Raw genomic sequence first — 24,232 nt, 5'->3', positions numbered from 1 at the left:
GCAGGCATCTCACCAGGAGCTGGACCAGCACCCATGTTGAATGTAAAACCCCCTGTCAGCGTACTTGGGGCCGGCTGGGCATATTGTGCACCGCCTGGTGCGTTGGATACGTTCTTAAAGCCAAATTGACCATCACTGCTGACCCCAAACCCACCAAAGCCTCCCTGTTGCTGTTGCTGTTGCTGTTGCTGTTGCTGTTGCTGTTGCTGTGATGGCTGCTGCATTCCAAAGCCACCCCAAATGCTGGTGCCGCTCCGCCGGAGTTTGTAAGAGAAATGAAGCTGTTGTTATTGCTGCTATTAGCACTGCTGAATACACCACCGGTACCATTGTTCATAGTATTTGACGCACCGAACATTTGACCAGATCCTGTAGCCCCAAAAGCGCCTCCTGATGATGCCTGCCCGAAAGGTGCAGGTTGTGAAGGCCCCCCAAATGCAGGCGTTGATCCAAAAGACACTGAAGGCGTTGAGGATGAGCCTCCGAATGTTGGGGTAGATTGTGCACTTCCAAAGCCTGTGCCTGTAGAGGAGCCAAATCCGCCGAATGATGTGCTGGCGGTGCTGGTAGGCGCTGCAGGATTGGAGCTCGTCATTGTGGGCGACATCATACCATTGTTGGTGTTTTATTGCTGCTCCCACTGAATGGAAAAGTTGGTGGTTTAGCAGCACCTCCCGCAAATGAGAAGGATGGTGTAGTGGTTGAGGGAGCGGAGGCGCCGAATCCTGCAAATCCTGAACCAAGACCTGAACCAAAGCCACCAGTAGCTCCTGCCCCAAATGTAAATGTGGATGCACTAGTGGACACTGCGGAAGATGGAGCGCTTGTAGTAGTGGTGGGGTTTGCAGCTGTAGCCGGTTGACCAAATGCGAAGCTTGGAGGATTGCTGGATGCGGCTGGCGTGCTGGATGTCCCTCCGCCGAAGGAAAATAAAGGTGCACTGGTCGGTGCACTAGTTGCTGGAGCACTTGCAGTAGTGAGGGAATTTGGAGTTGTATTTGGTTGACCGAAAGAGATATTTTGTGGCTTGCTAGACCCAAAGGAGAATGGCGAAGGAGTCACTGAGGTGTTCGTGGCCAGTGTACTAGATGCAGGTGCACTGGAAGGCGTGCCAAATAAAATGGATGAAGTTGTTGTTGTTGCTGTGGTTGCAGTCGCGATAGTGGCTGCGCCTCCAAATAGAGATCCTGCCGTTGATGATGGCGCAGCTGAAGCTGGAGCCGCAAAAAGAGGTGCTGAGACTGAAGCCGCGCTTGATGTCGAAGCAGAAGTTGAACTAGGAGTAGATGTTGCTGCTGCAGCGCGACAAGGCACTGAGGAAGATGCGAACGAAAACGTTGGCTTGCTTGGTTCCTACATATTTTTGAAGGCGAGAGATAAAGAGTAAGAGAAGGATAATTAGCAAGCCTTTCATTTCTCTTTCATTCGTAATTAACTTTAGTCTATTTGAAAGTCTCATCAATACCTCTGACGACGATGAAGACATCCCAGGAACGGATGCGGATCCGAATAAGGATGGGGTAGAGACAGCAGGCGGTTTCACAGCAAAAGGATTCGCTAGTGGGTTAACCGACGTAGTCTGCCCAGCGCCGGTAGATGCTGGTGCAGAGGTGGTAAGAACGCTAAAGAAAACGTAGGGGGCTTCGTCTCAGTTGAGGAAGTGGTAGCAGGGGCACCAAACAAACTGGGGGTGGTCGTAACTGCGGGAGTTGAGGTGGCAGGGCTGTAGCTCCAAACAGCGGGGGCGCTGACGTCGGCGTTTTAAAGCTGAAGAAAGAAGAGGCAGGAGCTTTTGCAGGGGATGCAGACGTTGAAACTGCAGCACCATCAGGCTTTGGAGTATCACAGCACGGGCATTTACTTAAATCGTTTCCATTGCGGACATCACAGGTGGGGCACTTCCACTTATCCACAGTATCCGGCATTTTGATGGATGTTGCTGCCCAACCTAAGGGCGCTATAGTAGCAGGAGCAGTCGGTTTGTCCATTGTGGTCCCAGCGAGTTTGTCAACAGATTTATCTGAAGCTTTGTCAGCCTCACCTGCTGCGCTAGTACTAGCAGAGGGAGCAAATGGCGAAAAGAGTGGTTTGGTAGCACCAGGAGCGCTTGTAGCTGCCAATGGGGTTGATCCGAATGAAAATGAAGGAGGTGCAGTTGTAGAAGAAACGATTGATGATGATAATGATGATGATGATGATGGCGCTCCGAATGATGGAGCAAATAAGGCAGGTAAGGCAGGAGGTTTTTGTTCTGCTGGCTTCTCGCCAGGTTTGGATGTTTCGCAACATGGGCATTTTTTCAATTCATTCCCATTCCAGACATCACAAGTGGGGCACTTCCACTTATTGGAATTGTCAGGGAGCTTGATGCCTGCACCCCAACTAAAAGTAGGTGCTTTTTCCTTCTCCTTCTCCTTCTCCTTCTCCTTCTCCTGCTCCTGCTCCTGCTCCTGCTCCTTTACAGACTTCAGCTTTTCCATCGCTGGCTCCTTTGCCATTTCTAACCCTTTAGTCGTCTCTGCAGTCATATTCTTGATAGTAGACTCTGTAAGCTTGACTGTGTTTAACGTCGAATCTGAGCCGAGATTGGCCGTCAATGATGTAGGTTTGGCAGGTACCTTCTCAGAGTCCTGATTATGGGATGAAATCCAATCTGATGCAAGTTTTGCGACACTTCCAACACCAGCAGCGGTTGCAATGGTACCAAGTACTGCCGGCGCTGCAGAAACAACCTCTGAGATGATAGTCGACATTTGGCTCTCTTCTCCATCAACCTGCTTGTCTCGTGTTACCGAATCATATGGCAGGGATGTCCACTTACGAGCTTCATCCAGTTTTGAATTGTAAAGTTTCCTGACGGATCCCAGTTGAAGGTTAGGGTAAAGCTGTGGTTGAACTCTGGTACCAGAGCTACCTTGGGATGATTCCTGTTCTTGGTGTAATGAAACCCCTGCCATAGAGGCTACGCCCTCTATTGCTTGCTTTGCCTACAGCAAGGCCGACAGGATAAGGTAGATAATTATAATCAATACTATGACACAAAATAGCTTGTAAGATCATAGAGATGAGTAAAAGAATACAATGACATACTTTCCGTGCCAACATCTGTGCAATATCTTCCTCTTCCGAATCCGAGTCCAAAGCAGAGAAGCGTCCTGGAATAGACCTGACATGTCGCTTAGGTGTCACATTTGACCTGATTTGAAATCCTCCGCGAGACGTACGCTGATCCTCGTGAACCTCAGGACGCGAAGTACGTCGCATTTTGCTTGGTGAACTCTGTGTAACCTCAGGTTTTTCACGACGACGAGGCTGACGAGAGCGGTCACGGAAAAACTGTTTAACATGGTCAGACTCATCAGCATCAAAGTCGCTATCCCCAGAGTCCATGCCATGATCCATGGGTTCGTCACGTGCCGATGCACTGAGTCGTCGCTTTCTATGTTCTTTATTGTAAGGCATGATGGTATCAAGAGGCTTGAGAGGTTGTTTAGGGGCTGGCTCTGGTTCTTCGCGAGCAAGCTATAATGAGCAATCCATGTACACGGAGATGTCAGACAAGAATTGGATCACCAGTATACACTTGGTTAGAGGTGAAAAGAAAAAAGACATACACGAATGAGAGAGTACGGCGTGACGAACTCGCGTGCGATCTTTTCTTCTTGCAGACGGTCCCCAGCGCTCACTCTCGCGTTCTTTCTTGCTCTCTAAGGAAAACATCCGTAGAAAGTAATGAGTCGGATTAGTCAACAAGGTCCAAGTTCCTGTTATGTTTTTAATAGTTTTTCCATGACTTGATTTCACAATACAAACCTCAAGTGGAGTCTCTGTGAGTTTGCGAATACGACCTAAAAGAATAAGCTCCTCCTTAGAAAGACCCTCGATCTCTATATTCAGAAGAAAATCATATAATGTTAACAGAGCTGACAACTGACACATCATTAGACAGCTAAAGCAATAGTGCTTATGTACCTTCTTCCGGTTGAGCATGCTTAGTGGGATGGATGGTATCCGACGATTTATCAGGACTTTCGTCGATGGTGACGTCTTCATCGCGTATTGAAGGGTTACCGTTGTCGACATGTTTCTGTACATTGCAAATGCGTAGTTTTTGTTTGTTTGTTTGTCTGTTAATAATGGGACAAGCCCTAATCATATAAAATCACGTCAAAGCATTAATTTTTACGATGTTGCACTTACATTAATATCGTAGGCCCCTGGTTCCATATTCGAGAGGGTCTTGCGAAATTTACTGCGAGAAGCTTGCCTCTCTGAAGTCATCACAGTATCCGTCTCATCTTCATCGGGTTTCCGAGGGCTAAAAGCATAGATCGACTGCGAGTGTCAGGTAACCATCCAAAGGATGACTTTAATCAAAGTGTATGCAATTTATGGCATAATATATGTCTTCAAATACCTTAAAAGTAGTAATATACTCTCGCAAATCCGGATAGAGCTTCTCTTTCATCTCTGATGAAGCGGAAGTCTTGTTGTTTTCATCATTGTTCGTAGATGACTCTCCTTCCTTTTCTGCACCAGGGTGGAGCTCAAAATCGCCACGAGTTGTGTTCAATTCCTTCCCGAGTGCTGAATCAATCACTTCATCTGCCGAAATACCAAACCAGCTAAGCGACTTTTTTACAAAGCTTACAATCACACTGGGAATATTCTAATATAAAATCATTGTTCGGGTAGTGAGAACGTATTAAAATTATTAGCACCTTTAGGTAGCGGAATTTGTAAAAAAAGAGCCACTCATTGATGCAAAAAAATAGCACACACAAATAAACATAAGAGTAGACAGGCTAAAAAAATGAGTACGATAATGATATTGGTTTCCTTACTTGAAAAAGTTCATTCTTCTCGTGGGACTGGCTGTGGCTGCTGTCTCCTGGGCGTAGTGCGCGCATACGGTTGGAACCGTTTTGTCGCGTATTGTTGCGTCCATGCGAGATTAAAAGTGTGCGCCGCGCGAGCAATGGAACTCTGTTTTTCTTCTTATTTAGGGTTGATTTCTATATGAAAATAAATGAATTATGGGTGTATTTCCACGCGCTTTTTTAGAGAAACGCAGGAAGATACAACAGAGATGGGATGCAAAGAGCCAAAATGAAGGATGATCAGTGATGTACATGAAAAAGTTGTTTTTATTGGCATAGCTAGGCTTATCACGTGGTAAGCGTCATCATTGACCATAGTTTTAATTGGATAAAATAGATAGGGAAATACAGCAAATAGGTCTGCATTTTCCTTGGAAATAAATATAAAAGCTTTTTTTTTGATGTGTGAAAACAAACAGAAAACTAAATATGCTGCGCATGCAAATGTAGCGATGGTAATAAAGGAACGATGCGGGAGGATAATACAATGATAGTATGGGATACTTTTTTCAAATGATCATCTTGGCGTAATGATTCTGTTACCACTGCCCTCTTGTTCCTGTATCTTTCATCAACCTTCTCTGCTGAATGTTGAGCCTTAAAAAAAATACCTCTTTTCGTTTTTTTTATCGCTGCCGCCACTTTTTCCTTTCTTTTGCTTAAGCATTAGCCACAGGACTGCAGTCCTTCAAATACTCGCGGATTGCGGGGTTTCGCCTCCGGAAGCTGACATAGGCACTTCCTTGGCGGAAAACTCTGCTCATTTTGCTCATAGATTTCTTTGACACGTTCGATCATAGCATCTACAGTAAAGTAGTCCATACAAGATCAAATGCAAGCCCATCATCGATGTAGGCAGGTCCCTAGCTCTCAAGATGAAGGATCTTCTCAAAACGAACAATCTGACCATACACATTAGTGAGAGTCCTTGCGCCGAGAAAGAAAAAGCAAGGACGGAACGACAAGCCAGAAGACAGAGAGGAGGGACGCTTTGGAAAACGATATGAGCATCTTTGAGAAAAATTCACGGAACGGGGTTTGAACTTGTCCTCAAGCCATGAAGCGCATCCAAAAAGGCCTTCGAGAGATCCAATCCTGAGCGACCATGACAGGGACCAGCTGGCAACAGGCCTTCACTCTGTCTTCGATGTCTGCCTGTATGCAAACGAAGCAGATCCATGCATAGAGTACCGTGATGGGGTGAATGGTAGGATTGTGATACCCAAGAGGCTCTAGTTTGTTTGCGTACGAACGAGTCTGCAAGCTAGTGCAGTCCCTTTTGCACCGTCGACGGAAGTTTAGGGCTTATGACGTGGTCGACGTTATCAATATGTATTTGACTTGCGAACTCACCAACATCTGTACTGCTCTGTGCAATTTGAGACAATGATTACTCAAAGAATCTTGAAACGCTTGGCCTGATTAATAATCCTCAGTTTCGAAGTAGCTCTCGAAGTCTTTACCTCTAGCCTTCAAACGTCAATTCGAGAGTCACGATCAAACTGAGTTCGATAGCTTCAAGGGGTATCAACTCAATGGAAAGGATCTTCACCGTGAAGTGGCTCATCAAGGACGACTGCAGCGTCGCAGGACATAAGAAAGCTCGAGTCGTAGTTATGATCCTGAAATCAAATATGTCCAGTACTAATCGTTAGTCCTTTCTTGAAAACTTTAGAGATACGCAATCATTCTATATAGCGAAAGGATCACATAGAAACCAGTTCCGGTCCATCTTTTCTGACTAGTTGTCACGTATCGAGGTTTGAGAGTGCATCTCAGGGGAACATCCATTTTTATTCATAAGGTCAGAACATTGTGTGGCAGTCATGGAGGGACCTCCATAAAAGGTTCCCGCCTGGCAACAATAATAAAGGCAGTTTTTGATCCCCTTGACTTTTAGAGTCACAGGAGATCTCACAGGTCGAACATATTGAGCGCACGCCACAATTAATATCGATCACTGTCGTGAGCACCCGAGGCCGGGTTTTATGCATTCACCCATCGGAGGAAGGCGAAAAAGAAGCAACAGAAAAAACGAATGCAAAAGCACAATGCCAAGAAAGAAGATGCACCAATTAGAAATTTGAAGGATGCTACAAAGGTCGATCACAGTTATAGCAGAAAGCATCTTATCAGGCCTTAACAATTGAGTCCCACAAGGCTTCCATGGCAAGGGAAGGCGGGATAGATGCAGACGAAAGGAAAATGTTGCAAGCCGAATCCGAGGGACAGTTGTTGTCCTCAACCGATTACACCGTTATGCATTTGGGTGATGGCTCTGGACATTGAGAGGATAATGTAACTATCAGAGCAGCAAGATTGAGGAAGAGGGCACTAGACGAAGTCTTGGATTGCACTGACTATTCCTATCGTCTCCACATCTCTTCCATTAACTGACCAGGATGGCTCCAGTTCAAATTATACGAGGGCAATAAAACAAGGAAAGGCGGTAGAAAAACCTCACTATCTCTTCGCTTATGAATATTTCAAGGTCACTACTGAACTTTCCCTAATCAAAAAAAGACATCACATTGGAGGACGTGCAGGCGGGAACCTTTTATTAAGGCCTCATCATGTCCGTCACACAATATTCTGACGTTATGAATAAAAAATGGAAGTAGTCGTAGTAGAGTGTCGCCAAATGCTGTCTTTATATATCCGTTCTAAAAAGATCTATGAATAAATCTCTGGATGCATAACAATCGTAACAACCATATAGTATTGGCGAGAAGAAAGTATGGTATTTGCCCCCTTGTAAGAGGATCACTTTTTTTTTCTTAAAAAAAAAAAAAAAAAAAAAAGGCGAATTGGTTTATTAGACAGCTTGTGTAATAGTTGGCATTAATCCAATTATCATGACAATGCTCGCTTCACAAGAGCCTCAATCTCGCTCAACTCAGTTAGCCATTGCATACTAGAGATGATCTGTCGTGCATCTTCTAGGTCTTGGTTAGCTGTCTCGACGCTCTTGCATGTCGAAGCCAGTGCTCGCTATTTTCATTCATGTATATATTATAGTGCAAATGCTTTTAGATCCTGGTCCATAGATGTGTTCTTTCTTTCTTTCTTTGGTAACCTACTGAAGCTTTTACCTTTTCCTCAACTAACTGTGGTACTTTCTTGTGAATGTGCTCATTCACTCTATAAAGCACTAAGGACGAGTCATTCAATACACTTGTAATCGACTCTGACATGTGTAAAGACACTGGTTGTGTAAGATAAGAAAAAGTATGTTTTAATGTTCCTGCAATAAGATGAAAAAAAAAAAAAAAAAAAAAAAAAAAAAAAAAAGCATTCCAGTACCCAGTTATCTTTATCGAAAATACTTTTTTTCTTACTTTTACGGGCCTTATTTTGCATTGTATACCTCCACCATCCATCATCACGGACATCCCGCTGGGAGCAGGTGATGATTTTAGTTCCAGCGGGCATAAACGTGGACGTATGTGATGAAATAAGGCTCGAATACCGGCTTCCAAGTGCAGACGCACGGCGCGTCGAGAAGAAGCTGTCAAAGGAAGGTACTGTCCATGAACCATAGGATGCGGAAAGAGGGGACAAAGGGTTTGCAATGGAAGAGGACCTTCAATATTGTCATTATGTTGTTGTTGTTATTATTATTATTATTATTAGAGGCTGTGTCAGTTATTGGAATTTCAGCTGGGGTTGCTTCGAATGCTCCTGCTCTTGAATTTGTTCCTATGGCTCCTTTGGTTCCTATTTCTGTGTGAGTACTTATCCTTGGTTGGTCATGCAAGGAAGTGTCTGTATGTCCTGCATGTCGTCTTTTAAAAGAATGTTAATGTAAATGTAAATGTAAATGTAAATGTAAATGTAAGAATCCAGGTCAATCAATATGTTTTAACTCCTTATTCAACTATCAATTGTTGCGTGATGACAAAAACGATCCACATTGTCCCACATGTCCGCATTGGGCCATGATTCACTGTTGCTATTAATTTAAAAAAGCTTTGTCTTTTTTCTTCACTCCAATTTATCCTCCTCTCTCTCTCTCTCTTCCTCTCTCCTTATTCTTCTCGGAACCCTTGTCTCTGTTTCCACCAACCCAACATACACTCTACCAAACCAACCACCTTATCCTAAACCATGTGGCTCTTTGGATATGGCAGCCTCATTTGGCGCCCTGATATGGAATACGAAGACAGGTTCGTCCCTCTTCTGAAAATTCTATTTTCATTCTTTTACAGTGCTTTTTTGTTTAAATGCTCCATCCCATTCCTTTAACATTGCATTCAAACCCCAATGTCATGTTGTCTATAATGTGAAGCAATAAAAGACATGCTTAAAAGTTTTTTATTTTTTATTTTTTTTATTTTTTATTTTTTTTATTTTTTATTTTTTTTTATTTTTTTATTTTTTTATTTTTTTATATACATATACATTTGTTAATATTGTATTATTACAGCAAGGTTGGGTATATCAAAGGTCATGTCCGCCGGTTTTGGCAGAGGAGCACGGACCACCGAGGCACCGAGGAGGCACCAGGCCGTGTAGTCACTTTAATTCCTTATGAAGAGTTCACAGAACGATTCAAAACTCTCGATAAGGTACAGTACATAGTACCATCATAGCTCATTAGAAATATTAATATGTATTCAGTGGCCCCTGAGTAATTACCCGCAGAGCCAACGTTTTACATATTTTATTTTATTTAATGACTAATAGCATTCTACAGATCAGGACGATATCACCTGGGGTGTTGCATACAAGATCCCATTATCCAAGGTTGCAGAGACAAAAGCATATCTGGATCATCGGGAAAAAAATGGTTACGAAACACACTTTTTGGATGTCTTTCAACCTGGTAGTGACATTCCTGTAGTGGAAAAGGTATTGGGATCATCTCATTTGATGAGATAAAATTTTTTTTCTCTCTAAAATCAAGCTTGCTTACTAATACAGAGTGTTTTTTTTATTTTATTTTATTTTTTTTATGGCTTTATAGGCGATTGTATACATTGGAAGCACTAATAACTCTGATTTTGCTGGACCTGCACCTTTGGAGCAAATTGCAAAGCAAATCTACATTTCACATGGTATGGGATCTTTCAGGGATGTTTTTTTTTTTTTTTTTTTTTTTTTTTTCCTCCAATATTTTATCTTTAAGTAAACGACTTACCATCGTTATCACTCTTCCCCATTAGGACCAAGTTGGTGCCAACAGAGACTATCTGCTTAACCTAGCCCATTCATTACGTACTGTGGCTCCAACAGGAAATGATCGACATTTATTTGAACTCGAGAACAAGGTCAAAGAGTTGATGTTCCAGGACGCAGGATCACAGGCAGCATTTGATCTTATGTTGTCAGAGATCATTGTTCAATCAAAAACCGCCTTCCGTAGTACCTGTATAGAACAGGCCCCGTCTCTATCATAGATCAATTAGAACGAAACTGGGTAATTTATTCTATAACATAAAAAAAATAAAGTAAAAATACCGGTAATAAAATTACAAAGAAATGTCTAAGACCCGATGTTGGTCAAAGGTCATTCAGTGTGAGTGTGTGGTTAATCACAATTGGTCCTTTCGGACGGTTCAATTGAGCAGACGGTGCCGACGTCGTAGCTCCTTGCGGTCTGGATGCCTGTGTTGGTGAATTTCTTGTTGCCATTTGGACTGGAGCTAACGGGATAAAGCTTCCACTTCTTCGCCGATTTCCCGGTTCCGGCTCTGCTGACTTCGATAAAGGCATAGCTGCTGATTCAACAGTGGGCGCAGTTGGCGCTAGAGATCGTATAAATGGGTAGTATCCACCTTGGCCTGCTGATATCCCTTCAGAGCTTAAACGCCCACTTTCGCTTACATCCTTAGTGCTGCTATTAGTGCTGCTATTAGTGCGGCTTGGGCTGTTACTCAAACGTTTGCGATAACCTGTTTCGCCACTACCCCGAAGCCTCAAAGCTGATACGCCGAAGCTCTTTCGTTAAGAGCTCCTTTGATAGATAGTGGTTTCCATTCCCTCCAAAAATTGTCCTTTGCGGATGATATTGGATTAGCCATGTTAGCTCTATCCAAATAAGAACCTGACTGGCCAACATCTTCATTATTTATTGTCGCGATTTATAGCAGAAATATTAGTGTGTATCTTTTCAGATAGTTGATCCGATGGGTATGGAGAACGGACAGGTGGTTGACGGAGACTATCTTGTCCAACGTTCGTGGGTTCTAGCTGCCTTCTCTTTTCAAACGGATGCCGTTGCTGCTCCATCTCATACCTCTTGCGCTTCTCCCCAATCATGGGGCTCACAGGCTCTGTCAGCGGTTTGACCGGCCTATGAATTGTAATCGGTCGAGAATGATTGATAGAGTGCGTTTGAGACGGCCTCTCGAGGTTCTGTCGACTATCACTACCCTGCTCCCGACCCTTTTTTTATATTTTTTTTTTATAATTTTTGAAAAAGAAATAACAGTCTTGTGAGACATCAGAGATATACACATCGTTACCAGTGATTGATATTGATCACTTTTAACACAAACACTCCGTACTTTGCGCAGTTTGAGTTCCCGCTGATTTAGTGCCGCTAATTCCTCTTCTCGTCTCCTAACTGATTGATCAAATGCTTCCCTTTCCTTAGCACTTGATCAGTGTAGAAGTGGAATTCATGTGGTTGCGTCAGCTCTTTGGTGCTCTTTTTGAGAAGGAACCGAGCGGGTTTAAGAGCCTTTACATGGGCTCGGCGGCCTAGTTCTGGTGAAATAGGTACAGTACGCCTAAATCGTGAAGCCTTTGCATTAGATGAGGCCCCATCTACGCGTGTTGTTGAACGAAGTGGCAAGAGCCCAGCAAGTCGACTAGGCCTTCTGGTGACCGTCGTATGAGCATTAATATGTGCTCCGCCATCATCTTGATGATGATGACTTTGTTGTTGCTGTTGTTGGATATGTGCTTCCGCACGTCGTTGGGTCATAAATTGGAAAGGAACGGGACTGTTAGGCGTTTCTACCAAATGAAAGTGATAATTATAAAAAAAGTAACGGAAAGAAAAAAAAAAAAAATTAACGATCAATATATTATATTATCTTCAAACGGAATAGCGACAGCAAAGGTTTAACTAACTCACCAGTGGAGGTAGCCGTCGCTTTAAAACCTCTGCAGTCTTCATTCTGTTATCTTCTACCGTTTTTGAAGAACCCTCATTCGTTGTTCCTAGACCCGGTGTAGCTCGAGGTTGAAACATGATATGGCGCCGCCTGAGGATCTCATCTGTAGCAAATTTAAACGGAATTGGCTGCGTCAAAGGACGACGAGAAAACGACGGGCCGTGAAGACGGCTCCCAGCTGTTGCTCTTGTGGATTGGCCATCCAAGAGCTGGTCATCTGGTTGTTCAAAGATGGCTTTCGATGAAAGACTCTCCACTGGACTAGGCCCTTCATAAACTCTGCTTACTCTACCCTCGTAATTTGATCCGTTATCAATATCGGCTATCGCATCCAGATTTGGTTGGCTGGCAGCTTCGGACCGGAATTGGGTAGCTATCTCAGTATTAATTGATCTAGCATCACTAGTACTAGTAGGAACATTATTCAAGTCAGCGTACTCCTGACCTGTAGACTGGGTTTGTGAGCTAGTGTTTACTGCGCTTAATGATGCCTCTGGCTTTTTGAGCGTGGCAATGTTGTTATTACGCAGTTGCGGTCTTATTGGTCCTGTCCTTTTAAAGTGGTCAACAACGGGGCTATTAACTTTAGCTCTGAATGTGGTCTTGGGTTCAAAAAAAGGGCTCCTAGCTGGCCCGGATTCCTCCATAGCCCGAGATTTACCGTGCATTTTGCTGAAAACTGGAGACACAGGCACAGTGAGAGGCCTTTTTTGAATTCTCGGGACCCCTAAATCCCCTGCACTCATAAAGACTTTTGGATCTAGACCTCTGGCGCGGAATCCAGACATGCGACTGGAACGTAACATCGCTCGTTCGTTGATTGTTGGAGGGGTATATGGTGCTGGTTTGCGCATTGTGCTTGCTCGTAACGAAAGGAGAGGGGAAGTACTATTGTTATCAACCCCCGGTCCAGTGGGTGTCGTGCTCTAGAGTTGCAGCATCAAAGTACTGTCAGTGATCCTTGCAACCTACATGCTACAGTTCGATCATAAATTCCAGGCAATCTGTACTTACCGGCGCTCTTAGGTCAAGCATTACTGTGTCTCTTGTGAGCCCGTTCTCCTGCTTAGTGATCTCTGTCGCCTCAGGAGCGTCTTTCTTTGTTCGGATCTGTTTTTCTTCGAGGTTAGGTCTCGATACTAAATCCTCCATGTTATTTTCAATAGAGTCTGGATCACCTGGAATATTGGGTATAAAAGATTTTGATGCTGACGGTGCCGTATCCTTGCGGAGCGGTGGTAGTGGATCTGTTCGCAACATGAAAGCTCTGTTTGGTTTTGCAGAATTCCGTTGCGACGCATCTTTTTGTTGCCAAGTATGTAATTGAGATTGTTCTAAATCCTCGGCATCTGTTGCTGTCAGTAGATCTATGAGAGATGGTACACCCTCGCTCGTTGCTGCCACTCGGTTAATCTTCCTGATGGCATTTTGTGGCGAAACAGCGGCACTTTGCATTATGGATTTCCTTGCAAAGTCCAAAGCACTAACGCCATACGGTTTTTTCTGGGGTGGGACCTCATCTACTATACCAACATCTGACTCTTCACAGTAGCTTTGATTCCCATAGTTGTCCATTTGTTGCACGAATTGTGGAGAATCAGTCTTAGGTGACTCGTTTAAAGTCGAAGAAGGATGGTTGAAACTAGTCGATGCCGTAACTAAAAGATTTTCGCTGTCTTTTGAGACAGAGCTGTTTGTTAAAGCTCCATTGCTCTGTGACGACGATGATGCCGATGTTCCAGCCATTGGAAACAACCTTGACTTGAAAGGCGAGCCTGTGTTAGTATTTGTTGGTAATACTCTGGTTAGGACGAGTCCACACGATGACTGAGTTGGTTTTCTTTCTGGAGAACGCGTTCGGATATTCGGTCGTAAATCAAATATGCTTGATGTGGCTTTTTCCTGAGGGCTGATACCTGAGAATAAAGTAGCTGCACCATGTCTGAGTGATTTCGGCGGTGCAGGTGGATTCCAAAAGGCGTCTTCACTCGAATTAGTTGTATGAGCACTCCTATGGTCACTTCTTGTTGTCCCCGTAGCAGCTTTCACGGTGGCTGAAGGTCGGGTTTTGCTTAATGGTATTACTGTATTGATGTCACGCGTGGTTGCATCAGAGAGTATGGATAATGCACGTCGCGACTGTCGCGACAGCTTCAAGTCCTGCTCTGTCTCTTCACGTATAAAAGATGTTGACATATAGCTCATTGGGTGTATTGATGTCATACGGGCTCCTGTGAATGACCCAACTGAGGTAATATCTCTGTGCGTCGCTGAAGCAGATGCTGATGCCCTAGTTGCAGCTGAAGACTTTCGAATGTTTAATTCATATTTCCCTGGAGCCCGATGCATTTAGGAATGCAAATATAAAAAAAAAAAAAAAGCGGAATCAAAGTCCAATGCAAAAGACAAAGGAATAAACGGAACTATAGAGTTTACTTCATGTGTCACATGGTTCAAATTTTATTAAAGTTATGACGCTTTTTACGTATTTTCGGTGGCTGTAAGGAGAACACTTCAAAAGCAGGGATTCTGGCTGTGCTACTTCAACATGCTAGCAAAAGACTACTGTTGCTGATGCGGTTTGCTATTACATCCTTGCTAAATTAGCATCTCACGGTTCTCATCGGTCAGAGTGATATCTTTTCGTGTTTGCGACCCTCTATCTGGCTCTTGGCGCACCAGACATCAAAACTAGCTGTTTTCGCTTAGACAATTAGAGCAAAATGCCCACGGCAACGGCTTGGAAGCACGGGGTCTCGTGTAACTGATTGCCGAGGTAGACATAGAAATAACACGTTTATATTTTTGGCAAAAACTCTGGCTGAACAGCGGAAAGAGTGGTTTATTGAAACAGGTTCTTAACCCAGTCAACGTGTCCTTTGAGGGTGGAACATTGACCATTTGGAGCCATTCGTTGAAAATCAGTCTTAAAATAAAAATCCTACTGCTTCTACAGTATTTGCAAAGTAAATAAGGGGCTTCAGAGCCACCGTTTACGGAAAAATTCGTTGATTGCGCGTCAGCTCGTAGAGTGAAATGTATCACCCCCTTGGAATGAAGTAGTGCCAGTGAGCTCTGTCAGAGTTGACAAAAAAAAAGTGACCTCCTGTGGAAAGAGATGAGTGCAAAGTGCTCTTCACACTCAAAGTCAAGAAAGCATCTCAAATGTCTATGTATTATTATACCCAACAAACACTTTCTTAAACAGATCGATGCATGAGACCCAGACTAAATGGATGGATGTACCTATATCCTGGATGGTTGCTCTGCTCCATCTGTTTACCTCTCTGTTTGCCTTTGTCTGCCTCCTTGATCAATAAAGATCTCTGCAAAAAAAAAAAAAAAAAAAAAAAAAACACTTTTTTTCATTTGACAATGAGCACTAGCCATCCCGATAGTATATGATTTTGTTGTGTGTGTTGTTGCAACAGGATTCTATTTAAAAGCAGCAACTTTCTATTCCCCATTCCTCAATTCAACCTCGCTTTCTTCCCTTCATACCCTTCTCTCATTTTTACTTTACCGCCCTTTCATATTCATTTGTCAATTTATTTTTGTAATTGTATCAATTGTATCAATTGTATCCCTTCAAACTAATACATTATAGCCACGCGTTTTATAATATACACAAGCACACAAGCACACAAGCACACAAGCACATCTTTACAGAGTTAGTAGCAACATGCGGCACACATCCTTCTTGACACTCGCTTCCCTATCCTTTACAAAACATTATCTGCACACAGGGTCAGATTATAGGAAATACACCAGTTCCCGTCAATGGCGCCGCATTCGTTCGTTCAAGAACAAAACTTTATGTACAAGGGGGTGTCGTCAGCCTTAATGGGAATACAGTCGCACAGCAAAATCAATTGTTTGCCCTCGACCTTGCCACTGCCTGGGATGCTGCTAGCCCAACCTGGATTGGGTTGAAACAAGGTCCTACTCAAGCAATGCACACAGCTGCCATTTCTACGGACGAGAACACTCTGGTCACGTTCCGAGCCACCTCCTCAGCTTCGGGCTCGGCTCTCTCGTACAGGTACCATATTCTCAGCAATTCTTGGGATCAATCTGTAGTCAAGGTTCAAAACCCTACTAAAGAGGGCGTTCGTGCCGTTCAAGATCCTGTTTCTGGTCTCGTCTATCTAGCGGGAGGATATCAGAGCGATGATTCACAGATGTACGTCTACAACATCGACACAGACACCATGACCATGCTCTCCATGCCTAGTAATTATATGGTAGACAGACTGTTTTATGCAGGCGTTTACCTCAAAAGCCGTAGAAGCATCATCTACTTTGGCGGAACGGCAAACAACAACCAATCCAGTCAGAATGTGATTTCCGAGTTCACACCGAGTAATGGAGGCTGGCTAACCCTCGTAAGTGCTGAGATCCCATACCATTTCCTACGTCTCATGCCTTTACGACGCAAATGAGCTTTTTCTCAGGCTTTACACTTTTTGTATTTGAAATTTTTCATAGAATACCAGCGGTCAAAGTCCACCACACAGGGTAGACCATTGTATGGCTGCAAGTAAGTTACAGAAGGAGACATACCTCACAAGGCTTCTTTATAGCAGCATTTTCATTTTTATTTTATTTATTTATTTATTTTTATCTTCGTTAGGCGACGATAGCAGTAAGGTGGTTGTATTCGGCGGTCGATTCGATAATGGTACGTTTGCCAGAGACCTTTGGATCTTGGATGTTTCCTCTCTCACATGGACACAGGGAGATCCTTGGTTTGAGCCCAGAACTGCAACTACATGTACTGTCGCTGGTTCAATATTCTTAGCATGGGGTGGGAATAACGGTCAGCGGACCGTAGACGGTACCATCGTCCTTTACGATCTGAACAGTGGTCAGTACATCTCATCCTACACCCCTCCATCTTACTACGCCAATGGTGCTACTAATAATGGGTACGGCGGGTCTGCTGGATTACCAAACGACAGCCCCAATCACGTCCGAAGGAAACGGAAGCAATGGTAATTCTTCATCAAACCCCATGGATGATCATAAGACAACATTATCGCTAATGGTGATTGGCGGTATCATTGGAACGGTCCTCTTGATTGCTTGTGTGACTCTGGTGAGTGTATTCGTCCGGAGACATCACCAAAAAATCGAGCGCCAGTGCATCAGTTATGCCGCCACATCTGCTCTAAAGGGCCCCCACAAAGCTACACCGGATCGACATTCTAGCGCCAATAACTTGGGATCCGTCACTGCTGCAAATAGAAGCAACTTACCTCGTGATGGGCTCTCATTCGATAAAGAGAAGTTTGCGGCTGGTGGAATCCAAAACCACATAACGCCAGAACTTTCTCCAGCAGCAGCAAGGTCATCACTCAACTTGGTACCACGATAAAAGAAAAAAGAAAAAAGAAAAAGGAAAGAAAGAAAGAAAAAGGAAAGAAAAGAGGAGGAGGGAGAAGGAAGGAGAAGTAATTGGATGGTGGAAGATAATTAACTCGAATGCCTAAGCATAGTCCCTGCAGGCGTTTCTTACTTAAGCGTACGTTCAAGAGGCTCTATGATGCATATTGACCAGAAAAACAGAAAAAAAAAAAAAAAGGGAGAGAAAACACAAAAAGGATGCTCCAAGAGATTTGGCCTTCAGGAAAAAAAAGGGGGGAATGAAACATGTATAAAAGCAGAGTTTGATTACATAAACGAAGAGGAAGATAATACAGAAATGCTAAAGAGAGAGAGAGAAGAAGAAAGAGAGAGACAAATAAAAGAAAAAAAAAAGAGGAGTGAAGGTGTATTTCAAGCAAGAAGTAGACAAGAGCAAGAAACGTTACAGGACCGATCATGAACCATCAAGGCTAATTTACAAATCTGGTTTGCAATGATTTTCAATTTATTTGCATTTGTATTTGTTTATTTTGCGTATGAAGGATACAAAGCATGTTTCATGAACGCGTTGGGAAGACTCCTCATGTCACCGACCTTCAGCTGTAAACAAAATCCATGCAAATTATATAACAGATATATATTTTTTTCTTCCTCTTTCTCATTTATTAACTATGCTTCCCTGCAATCCATCCTTCTCTTTTGCAATCTTTCGGCGCTGTTTAAGTACTTATACCGTAAAACTGCTCAAAACCAAAAGTTTTTATGATATGCATGTAATAGCCTCGAGCATCACCCATGCTTTTTTTTTTTTCTCTCCTTTTTCCCTTTTGAAAAATGTTATATTATGAATCTTTTCTGAGGCAAGAAAGCTGGCTATCGTGCCCCTCCACGAGCTACGTCTCATTTTCGCTCTATCAAACAAGTCTCAAGACCAAGTCTTTTTTTTTTATTTTTTTGGTTGCTTTCATACTACTCTGTCTTCCACGCCAATACTTTCTACCTTTCAAGTTTTCTCCATTTTACTCTTGATCATCGACATAACCCTCAGTCCAGAAAGCAGTCAAATGGGGGTCGCTGTATGATTGCGATCTCCTGCAAGGATTGTTAGAGAAAGGGATATTAGTAACCATTGTGATGCAATGTGTAAGACGTTAAAATGTCTCGTAATGCCACCAGAGCATCTGTGATCAGAAACATTTTTATTGCTGCCTACTTTTACCAAGAAAGAAAGAAAGAAAACAAAAGAAAGAAAGAAGCAGGAGAGAAAGAAAGAAAGAGAGCATCTCTTTGCAAGCAACGCTTCTGTTATTTGATACTGCACCGGATTGTCATTTAATTTACCAATTTACCAATTTACCACAGCACCAGAACTCCTTGCTGGATCAGGCACCACGTGCAACAAAAAGGCTGTGCAAACTTTGTGTACTCAAAATCCCCGCTACTGGTCGAGCTCTAAGTTAGAATGAGAGCGTCAAATCTTACAACTTAATTTTTTATATTCAGTTTGTAGACAGGTTTTATTTTACACAAGCAAACTCGCCTGCAATCAAGATGGCAACATTTATATAATGTATACATGTCTAATAAAAATACCAGGCCTTGCAGCTAAACAGATGCAAGATCTTATAAAACGGATTGAATTCATGAAAAAGAATGGGCTTTTATTTGTTTTCCCCCTTCTGTGGTGAAAGATATTTTCCGTTGAGAGCAATGAAAACGAAAGAACCAAAAGAATGTTAGTTTTCCTGTTTTTCAACAGACGAGGGCAAGGGGACAAACTTTCTCTCTCCTAAGGATTTTTTTCCTCTTTTTTTTTCCTTTCCTTTCCTTCTTTCCACTCTTCCTTCCTTCCACTCTACCCTCTTTCCTTCCTTTCGCTCTTCCTTTCTTCCTCCCTTCCGCTCTTTCCTTTGCCATACTTCCGCTACTCAATCCCTCTTTCTGCCTCTCTTCTTCTTTCAGTCTCTGTGCAGTCGCCTGTGAATCTATATCATTCCTCTATCAGTCTTCACGCCTTCATTCCCCACCATCCGTGGCAACCATACAATTATTTATACTACGACACTCACCCCACATACGCAGATACACGCGCCCATCAACTTGTCTGCAATCCACGGATTCTCTTTTTTGTCCCTTCCCTTGCTTCACCGCATCGACATAAACCTTTTAAAAAAAAAATATTGATGATGGCTGTTTTGAGCACCATCATATCGTCATCACGAGCCAAATCAACTACAAGGACAACTACAGCATGTCTCTTCCTCCTGCTCTCGCTCTCTTCCTACATCACTAGTCCTGCTGCCGCTCAATATTATACGCCCACTACTACATGGGGTGGTGTATCGACCTTTATAGAAGGTCAAAGGTTTATTATCCAAGGCGGTAGCAATGGCACGTACGCAATTCCGCAGACCTTTGAAATCGACCTCTCAACTCCTTGGGATACTTCCAATGTACCCTACAGACGTCTCGCGGATGGTCCTAGTGATTATAAACATTCTGCAGCACAGCTCAAAGGCGGGCAGGGCTGGTTCGTACTTGCAAGTGGCGTTGGATACCAATACGATATCTCTCTCAACAACTGGAAAACTATAGGTGGCTCCATTTATCTCAGCAAGGTACGCGGCATTGGTGGTGTCACAGATCCATCCACGGGCCTTGTATATATTCCAAATGGGTATATGCCAACAATGTCACACAGATGGCACAATACGACATTGCCGCGAATACGCTTAAGGGTGTTCCCATGCATCTTCGCCTGGCTACAATGTCACCTACGGTGTTGCTTGGAGCGAACAGCTGAAGAAGATTGTTGTTTTTGGCGGGTCCCCTATGGGGACCAATAATGTCATAATGATATGTACACCTGGGATGCTATTAATTTATGGCAAGACATCCCGGCCAAAGGCACTGTGCCTTCTCCACGTCGATCCCCATGCATGGTCTCAGCCTATGGAGGTGCCAAGATGATCCTCTTTGGTGGGCTCACAGAGCAATCTAACTCAGTTCTAAGCGATATTTACATTCTGGATACTGCAACCATGACATGGACAAAGGGCACGGATGCAGGTCTCCTGAGTGCGCGTGCAGAGACTCACTGTGCAGTGAGCAACGATTTTGTTTATTTCCTGGGGTGGTGTGGCGTCAACACAATCATTAGTTCCAACCTGACTATCATTTACAACATCAAAAATAATGTCTGGCAGTCTAAATATTCACCCACAGCTGAAGCTGACCCCTCTGCTCCTTCCGGGGGAATCAAACCCACTTCTGGGACTGGAAATTCTACAAATCCCACAAATCCCGAAAATCCTGGAAAGTCTTCCAACATGGGTGGCATCATCGGTGGTGTTGTTGGAGGATTGGCCGTTATTGCACTCGTCATTGGATTCTTTGTATATAGAAAACCGACAACAAGCGGAGAAGGCCAAGGTTCCGGTATCTACATCCACACCCAACAGCCAACCAATGGTGGAATGACAGGAGTAGGAGCTGCAGAAGGAGCCACATCATACCCCCCAGTAAATCCTGCGTGGCAGAACCAGCACCCACAGCCTCAGCCTCAACCTCAACCTATCGTCTATTCTCAGGCACCATATACACCATATCAGCCACCTGTTATCCATGACTACCAGCAGCCGTCGCAGATTCAACCACAAATCTTCCAGCCCCAATCACCACCAAGCCAACAACATCAACAAGTTTATGAGAACGCATATCAACAGCAGAACACCTATGTCCCCCCTTCTTCAGGTACTGCGCCTGTGTACAGCCCTCAACCAGAGATGTACCAGCAGCCTACGGTCTATCAACCTGTAGGCAGCCCAGTCACGAATGTCTCGCCGCCATTTGAGCATCAACAATACCAACAGCAAAAGCCTGAAACACCCCCAGCCCTTTCCCGACCTCCACAGAATCCTCAATATATGACACCAGACAGCTATATGGATGGTCCTCGTCGAAACCCCCAAGGCATATAATAGGGTTCATGAAAGCAGTTGTTCTTTACCATCAGAAGCAATGAGACATTATAACCTTTTCATGCATATTAAACCCTGGGTCGCACATAATAATGAAATTAATAATAATAACAATAATAATAAAATAAAAAAGTAGAAATAAAGCAAATTGGGTGAGTCATGTTGGATTAATCCTTTATGTATAATGCAAGGTATCGATAATGTTTTTTTTTTTTTTTTTTTTTTTGTATATATATGTGATAACGGCTAGTGTTGTTCAATGGATGGATCATCGCCTGTCTGCCCATCTTGTTTCCAGTGGTTATTGGCCACTATTTCCCAGAGGACTTCGTGATATCGAGCCGTGATGGGGTATAATCTATATGGAAATCCGCTTTGAAAAGCTTTGGATTATATTCTATTGGCATTGATTCCCCTTCCTGATAGAACTCAAGGATCGGGACTCGAAAGATGCCTTTATACCGCATCCGTTTCATCGGTGGATCCACTCCTAGGTTCTCAAAGTCGTCCAAGAGTGAATCTAATCCATAGACCGACGCCCCTGGGAACGAAAACAAGGACAGCTCCTCACCCTGTCGACCCCCTACAGCGTACGATTTGACCCCATGTGTATTCTTTAACCGGTTCAAACTCATCCCGCAAGCCGATCCACAGGACCCATCTGTCATGACCACGATTCGTTGAGCATCATGCTGCCAAGGCATACCCATCTCGAAAGCCCCTAAATTATGGTTCATCAGGACCAATGGCGAATAGCTTGTCCGATGCCGTGATCGTCGGATCAATCGATCCTGTAAAAAAGAAATTTGTCGTGAAATCCTGTCGTGTGACAGGGTCTGAGTACGCAGCTGGATCATGATAGCCATTATACTCTGCATTCACCAAACCACTTGTGACAAGGCTTTTACGCTCATGGGTGTTCGGAGATCTGATTGATAGACTGAGGTTATGTTGTCTAATGGGAACATCCAATCCACCAGATCATATGCAAATGTCACATAGCCTCCCCCATTTGCCGTCAGATCCAGGATTACATTCTGAACTCCAGCATTATATAATAGACCAAACCCTTGCTCCATGATACTGGTCTCTGTTTTTAAATTAACCGAGTGTGTCGGGATCACTACAACGCCAATCTCGGGTCTCTTCAATAGTTGATAAAAGGCAGTTGAGGTACCATTGTAAACCAGCCGAACGGCCGGGCTAGGTAATGGCTGTTGTCGCTTATGGATCCTTTGTATTGGATGGATCGTCTGATGGTTTAGTGGCTCGATTGCTGCCTGAATAGACTCTTGCAGATCAATGTTATGGCTCTTGACTTTGCCCTCCTTCTTTTTCTTTTTCTCAGTATCCCTTTGTTGAGGTCCATCATCGCTGTAGATTGTTCATCAGCTGTCTGCCCCTTTTTCGTCTCCGGTGTTGATTTTCCGTATTCTGTGGGTCTGTATCTTTGTAACAATTCTGTGTCAGAAATGATTCTGTACTGTCGAATTCATTCCAGTAATCAGGCGATAAATATCCCATTTAACATCCATATGATGTTCCTGTCCTTCCGGAAACTCTGGAGAGGTTGGGCATTTGATTTGATAGACCACTTTTTCATGTTCTGGTAAAGTGGCCCTTGTTGAGAACGATCCCGTAGAGAGTATATAGTCCTTTTTGTCTGTATCGAATGTATATGAAGCCAAAGCCTTGTTTAATCGAACACCTCGATCCTTTGAGATCGAAGAGTTGATATCGGCCCAATCCTGGATGGCATCAATGGCGTTTTTGCCATCGATCGTGACTACTTCGCAATCTCAAGATTGCTGAAAGTTTTATCTTGCAATATCCTTATAGTCTTTGGAAAAATGGCAGGAAGGAGAAGTGGGAGAGGAAATTAGTGGATACAAGGGCGATACTAGCAAGTGATGGCAAGTTAATTAATATGATTGGTATCATCATGGTCAAAATTGATATAAAAAGTTGTCCTGAACGTTATCAATGACAGGGGCATAAAGCTCAAACGGTTGAATAAGAGATAATGCGATAGCATTGTGCTAAAATTAAAAAAAAAGCGGTTTGGTCAGCTTTTTCTTCAAGGAAAAAAAAAGGGGGAGAGGAGGACATTTAACAATAAAAAAAAAAAAGGAATTATGGTTTTTTTTTTTTTTTTTTTACCCATATAGTTGGCATGAGCATCATTGAGACTGCTTACGAGTAGATCCACTTCCTTATGGAACTCGAAATCGCTGTTGAATTGGCGTTTAGATAAGAGATCAAGGCTCTTGGTCATATCCACTGGTGGAGTTGTGAAGGGCTTTTCTAGGTTATCAAGTGTAGCAGAGTCGATGAAGATGTAATAGTCCGAAACAGAGTATAGAGGGTTGAAAGGACATCGTCGGCAAGCGTTGCATTGTAAGGCACATGTTCATAACATCGTTTGACATGTTCAAATGTGATGTTCGGCTCAAGAAGTTCCCCAAGCGTCGCACAAGGGTCCTCTTCCACCGGCTCTTGTTCTTTTTCTTCCTCTTCTTTGGGTGGCAAGTCTGGTGGAGGCATAGGATTGTCCTGTCTATTGTATAGGAGATGCTTGACTGTTGGAGAGACTTGCGGACAACTGGCGCAGCAGAGACATATCCTGAGGTGTGTCCATCCAATTTCAATCCAATGTCATGAATGCTATTGCTGTTAGTGTTTGTGAAAGAGATGGTAAAGAGGGCCGAGGCTGCGGCGAGTGAACAGATGATCCGAGTGCCCAGCTTAAGGCCCCCTTGAGGCGTAGAGTTGCCTTGACATCTGGTAGTCATTCGTTGAACAAATGACTGAGAGTTGCGAGAGAGGAAGAAAACAATTGCTTTTCCTGCGGATTTTTTTTTTTTTTTTTTTTTTTCCCCCA

The 24,232-nt window shown here is 43.5% G+C and overlaps 9 protein-coding genes across 9 annotated transcripts; 5 read left to right on the top strand and 4 right to left on the bottom strand.

Annotated features, from left to right (window-relative positions):
* Nucleotides 1-1,573: 1,573 nt before the first annotated feature.
* BCR41DRAFT_109687 (hypothetical protein) lies at nt 1,574-3,835 on the bottom strand. Its single transcript, XM_022019374.1, has 3 exons — nt 3,814-3,835; nt 3,091-3,707; nt 1,574-2,987 (listed from the first exon to the last, which is right to left on the bottom strand). Exons 2-3 carry the CDS (start codon nt 3,460-3,462, stop codon nt 1,623-1,625), a joined length of 1,737 nt encoding a protein of 578 aa, XP_021879875.1. The 5' UTR covers nt 3,463-3,707; nt 3,814-3,835; the 3' UTR covers nt 1,574-1,622.
* A 2,150-nt stretch (nt 3,836-5,985) lies between these two features.
* On the top strand, nt 5,986-6,477 carry BCR41DRAFT_397918 (hypothetical protein; the record flags this gene model as incomplete). The annotated part of the gene is made up of 3 exons (XM_022028919.1): nt 5,986-6,037; nt 6,137-6,241; nt 6,350-6,477. The coding sequence occupies 3 exons, from the start codon at nt 5,986-5,988 to the stop codon at nt 6,475-6,477; spliced, it is 285 nt and encodes a 94-aa protein (XP_021879874.1).
* A 1,256-nt stretch (nt 6,478-7,733) lies between these two features.
* BCR41DRAFT_372088 (hypothetical protein) lies at nt 7,734-8,240 on the bottom strand (the record flags this gene model as incomplete). The annotated part of the gene is made up of 3 exons (XM_022026652.1): nt 7,734-7,871; nt 7,973-8,124; nt 8,219-8,240. The coding sequence occupies 3 exons, from the start codon at nt 8,238-8,240 to the stop codon at nt 7,734-7,736; spliced, it is 312 nt and encodes a 103-aa protein (XP_021879873.1).
* Nucleotides 8,241-8,867: 627 nt separating this feature from the next.
* On the top strand, nt 8,868-10,343 carry BCR41DRAFT_356905 (ChaC-like protein). The gene is made up of 5 exons (XM_022024755.1): nt 8,868-9,046; nt 9,307-9,448; nt 9,567-9,731; nt 9,847-9,937; nt 10,053-10,343. The coding sequence occupies exons 1-5, from the start codon at nt 8,988-8,990 to the stop codon at nt 10,277-10,279; spliced, it is 684 nt and encodes a 227-aa protein (XP_021879872.1). The 5' UTR covers nt 8,868-8,987; the 3' UTR covers nt 10,280-10,343.
* On the bottom strand, nt 10,285-14,378 carry BCR41DRAFT_356904 (hypothetical protein). The gene is made up of 6 exons (XM_022024754.1): nt 13,019-14,378; nt 11,957-12,930; nt 11,482-11,830; nt 11,119-11,267; nt 10,707-10,797; nt 10,285-10,487 (listed from the first exon to the last, which is right to left on the bottom strand). Exons 1-6 carry the CDS (start codon nt 14,351-14,353, stop codon nt 10,383-10,385), a joined length of 3,003 nt encoding a protein of 1,000 aa, XP_021879871.1. The 5' UTR covers nt 14,354-14,378; the 3' UTR covers nt 10,285-10,382.
* A 1,579-nt stretch (nt 14,379-15,957) lies between these two features.
* Nucleotides 15,958-17,113, top strand: BCR41DRAFT_387713 (hypothetical protein; the record flags this gene model as incomplete). The annotated part of the gene is made up of 3 exons (XM_022027919.1): nt 15,958-16,389; nt 16,493-16,544; nt 16,638-17,113. The coding sequence occupies 3 exons, from the start codon at nt 15,958-15,960 to the stop codon at nt 17,000-17,002; spliced, it is 849 nt and encodes a 282-aa protein (XP_021879870.1). The 3' UTR covers nt 17,003-17,113.
* Nucleotides 17,114-19,557: 2,444 nt separating this feature from the next.
* On the top strand, nt 19,558-20,174 carry BCR41DRAFT_397913 (hypothetical protein; the record flags this gene model as incomplete). The annotated part of the gene is made up of 2 exons (XM_022028918.1): nt 19,558-19,989; nt 20,073-20,174. 2 exons carry the CDS (start codon nt 19,558-19,560, stop codon nt 20,172-20,174), a joined length of 534 nt encoding a protein of 177 aa, XP_021879869.1.
* A 55-nt stretch (nt 20,175-20,229) lies between these two features.
* Nucleotides 20,230-21,430, top strand: BCR41DRAFT_387712 (hypothetical protein; the record flags this gene model as incomplete). Its single annotated transcript, XM_022027918.1, has 1 exon — nt 20,230-21,430. One exon carries the CDS (start codon nt 20,230-20,232, stop codon nt 21,349-21,351), a length of 1,122 nt encoding a protein of 373 aa, XP_021879868.1. The 3' UTR covers nt 21,352-21,430.
* A 162-nt stretch (nt 21,431-21,592) lies between these two features.
* Nucleotides 21,593-24,051, bottom strand: BCR41DRAFT_356901 (hypothetical protein). The gene is made up of 7 exons (XM_022024753.1): nt 23,728-24,051; nt 23,512-23,650; nt 22,836-23,149; nt 22,260-22,694; nt 22,058-22,223; nt 21,814-22,012; nt 21,593-21,709 (listed from the first exon to the last, which is right to left on the bottom strand). The coding sequence occupies exons 1-7, from the start codon at nt 23,893-23,895 to the stop codon at nt 21,598-21,600; spliced, it is 1,533 nt and encodes a 510-aa protein (XP_021879867.1). The 5' UTR covers nt 23,896-24,051; the 3' UTR covers nt 21,593-21,597.
* Nucleotides 24,052-24,232: the final 181 nt, after the last annotated feature.

The sequence above is a fragment of the Lobosporangium transversale genome, assembly GCF_002105155.1.
Source record: "Lobosporangium transversale strain NRRL 3116 chromosome Unknown BCR41scaffold_27, whole genome shotgun sequence".
Taxonomy (NCBI): Eukaryota; Fungi; Mortierellomycota; class Mortierellomycetes; order Mortierellales; family Mortierellaceae; genus Lobosporangium; species Lobosporangium transversale.
This window is presented reverse-complemented; position numbering and strand designations above follow the sequence as displayed.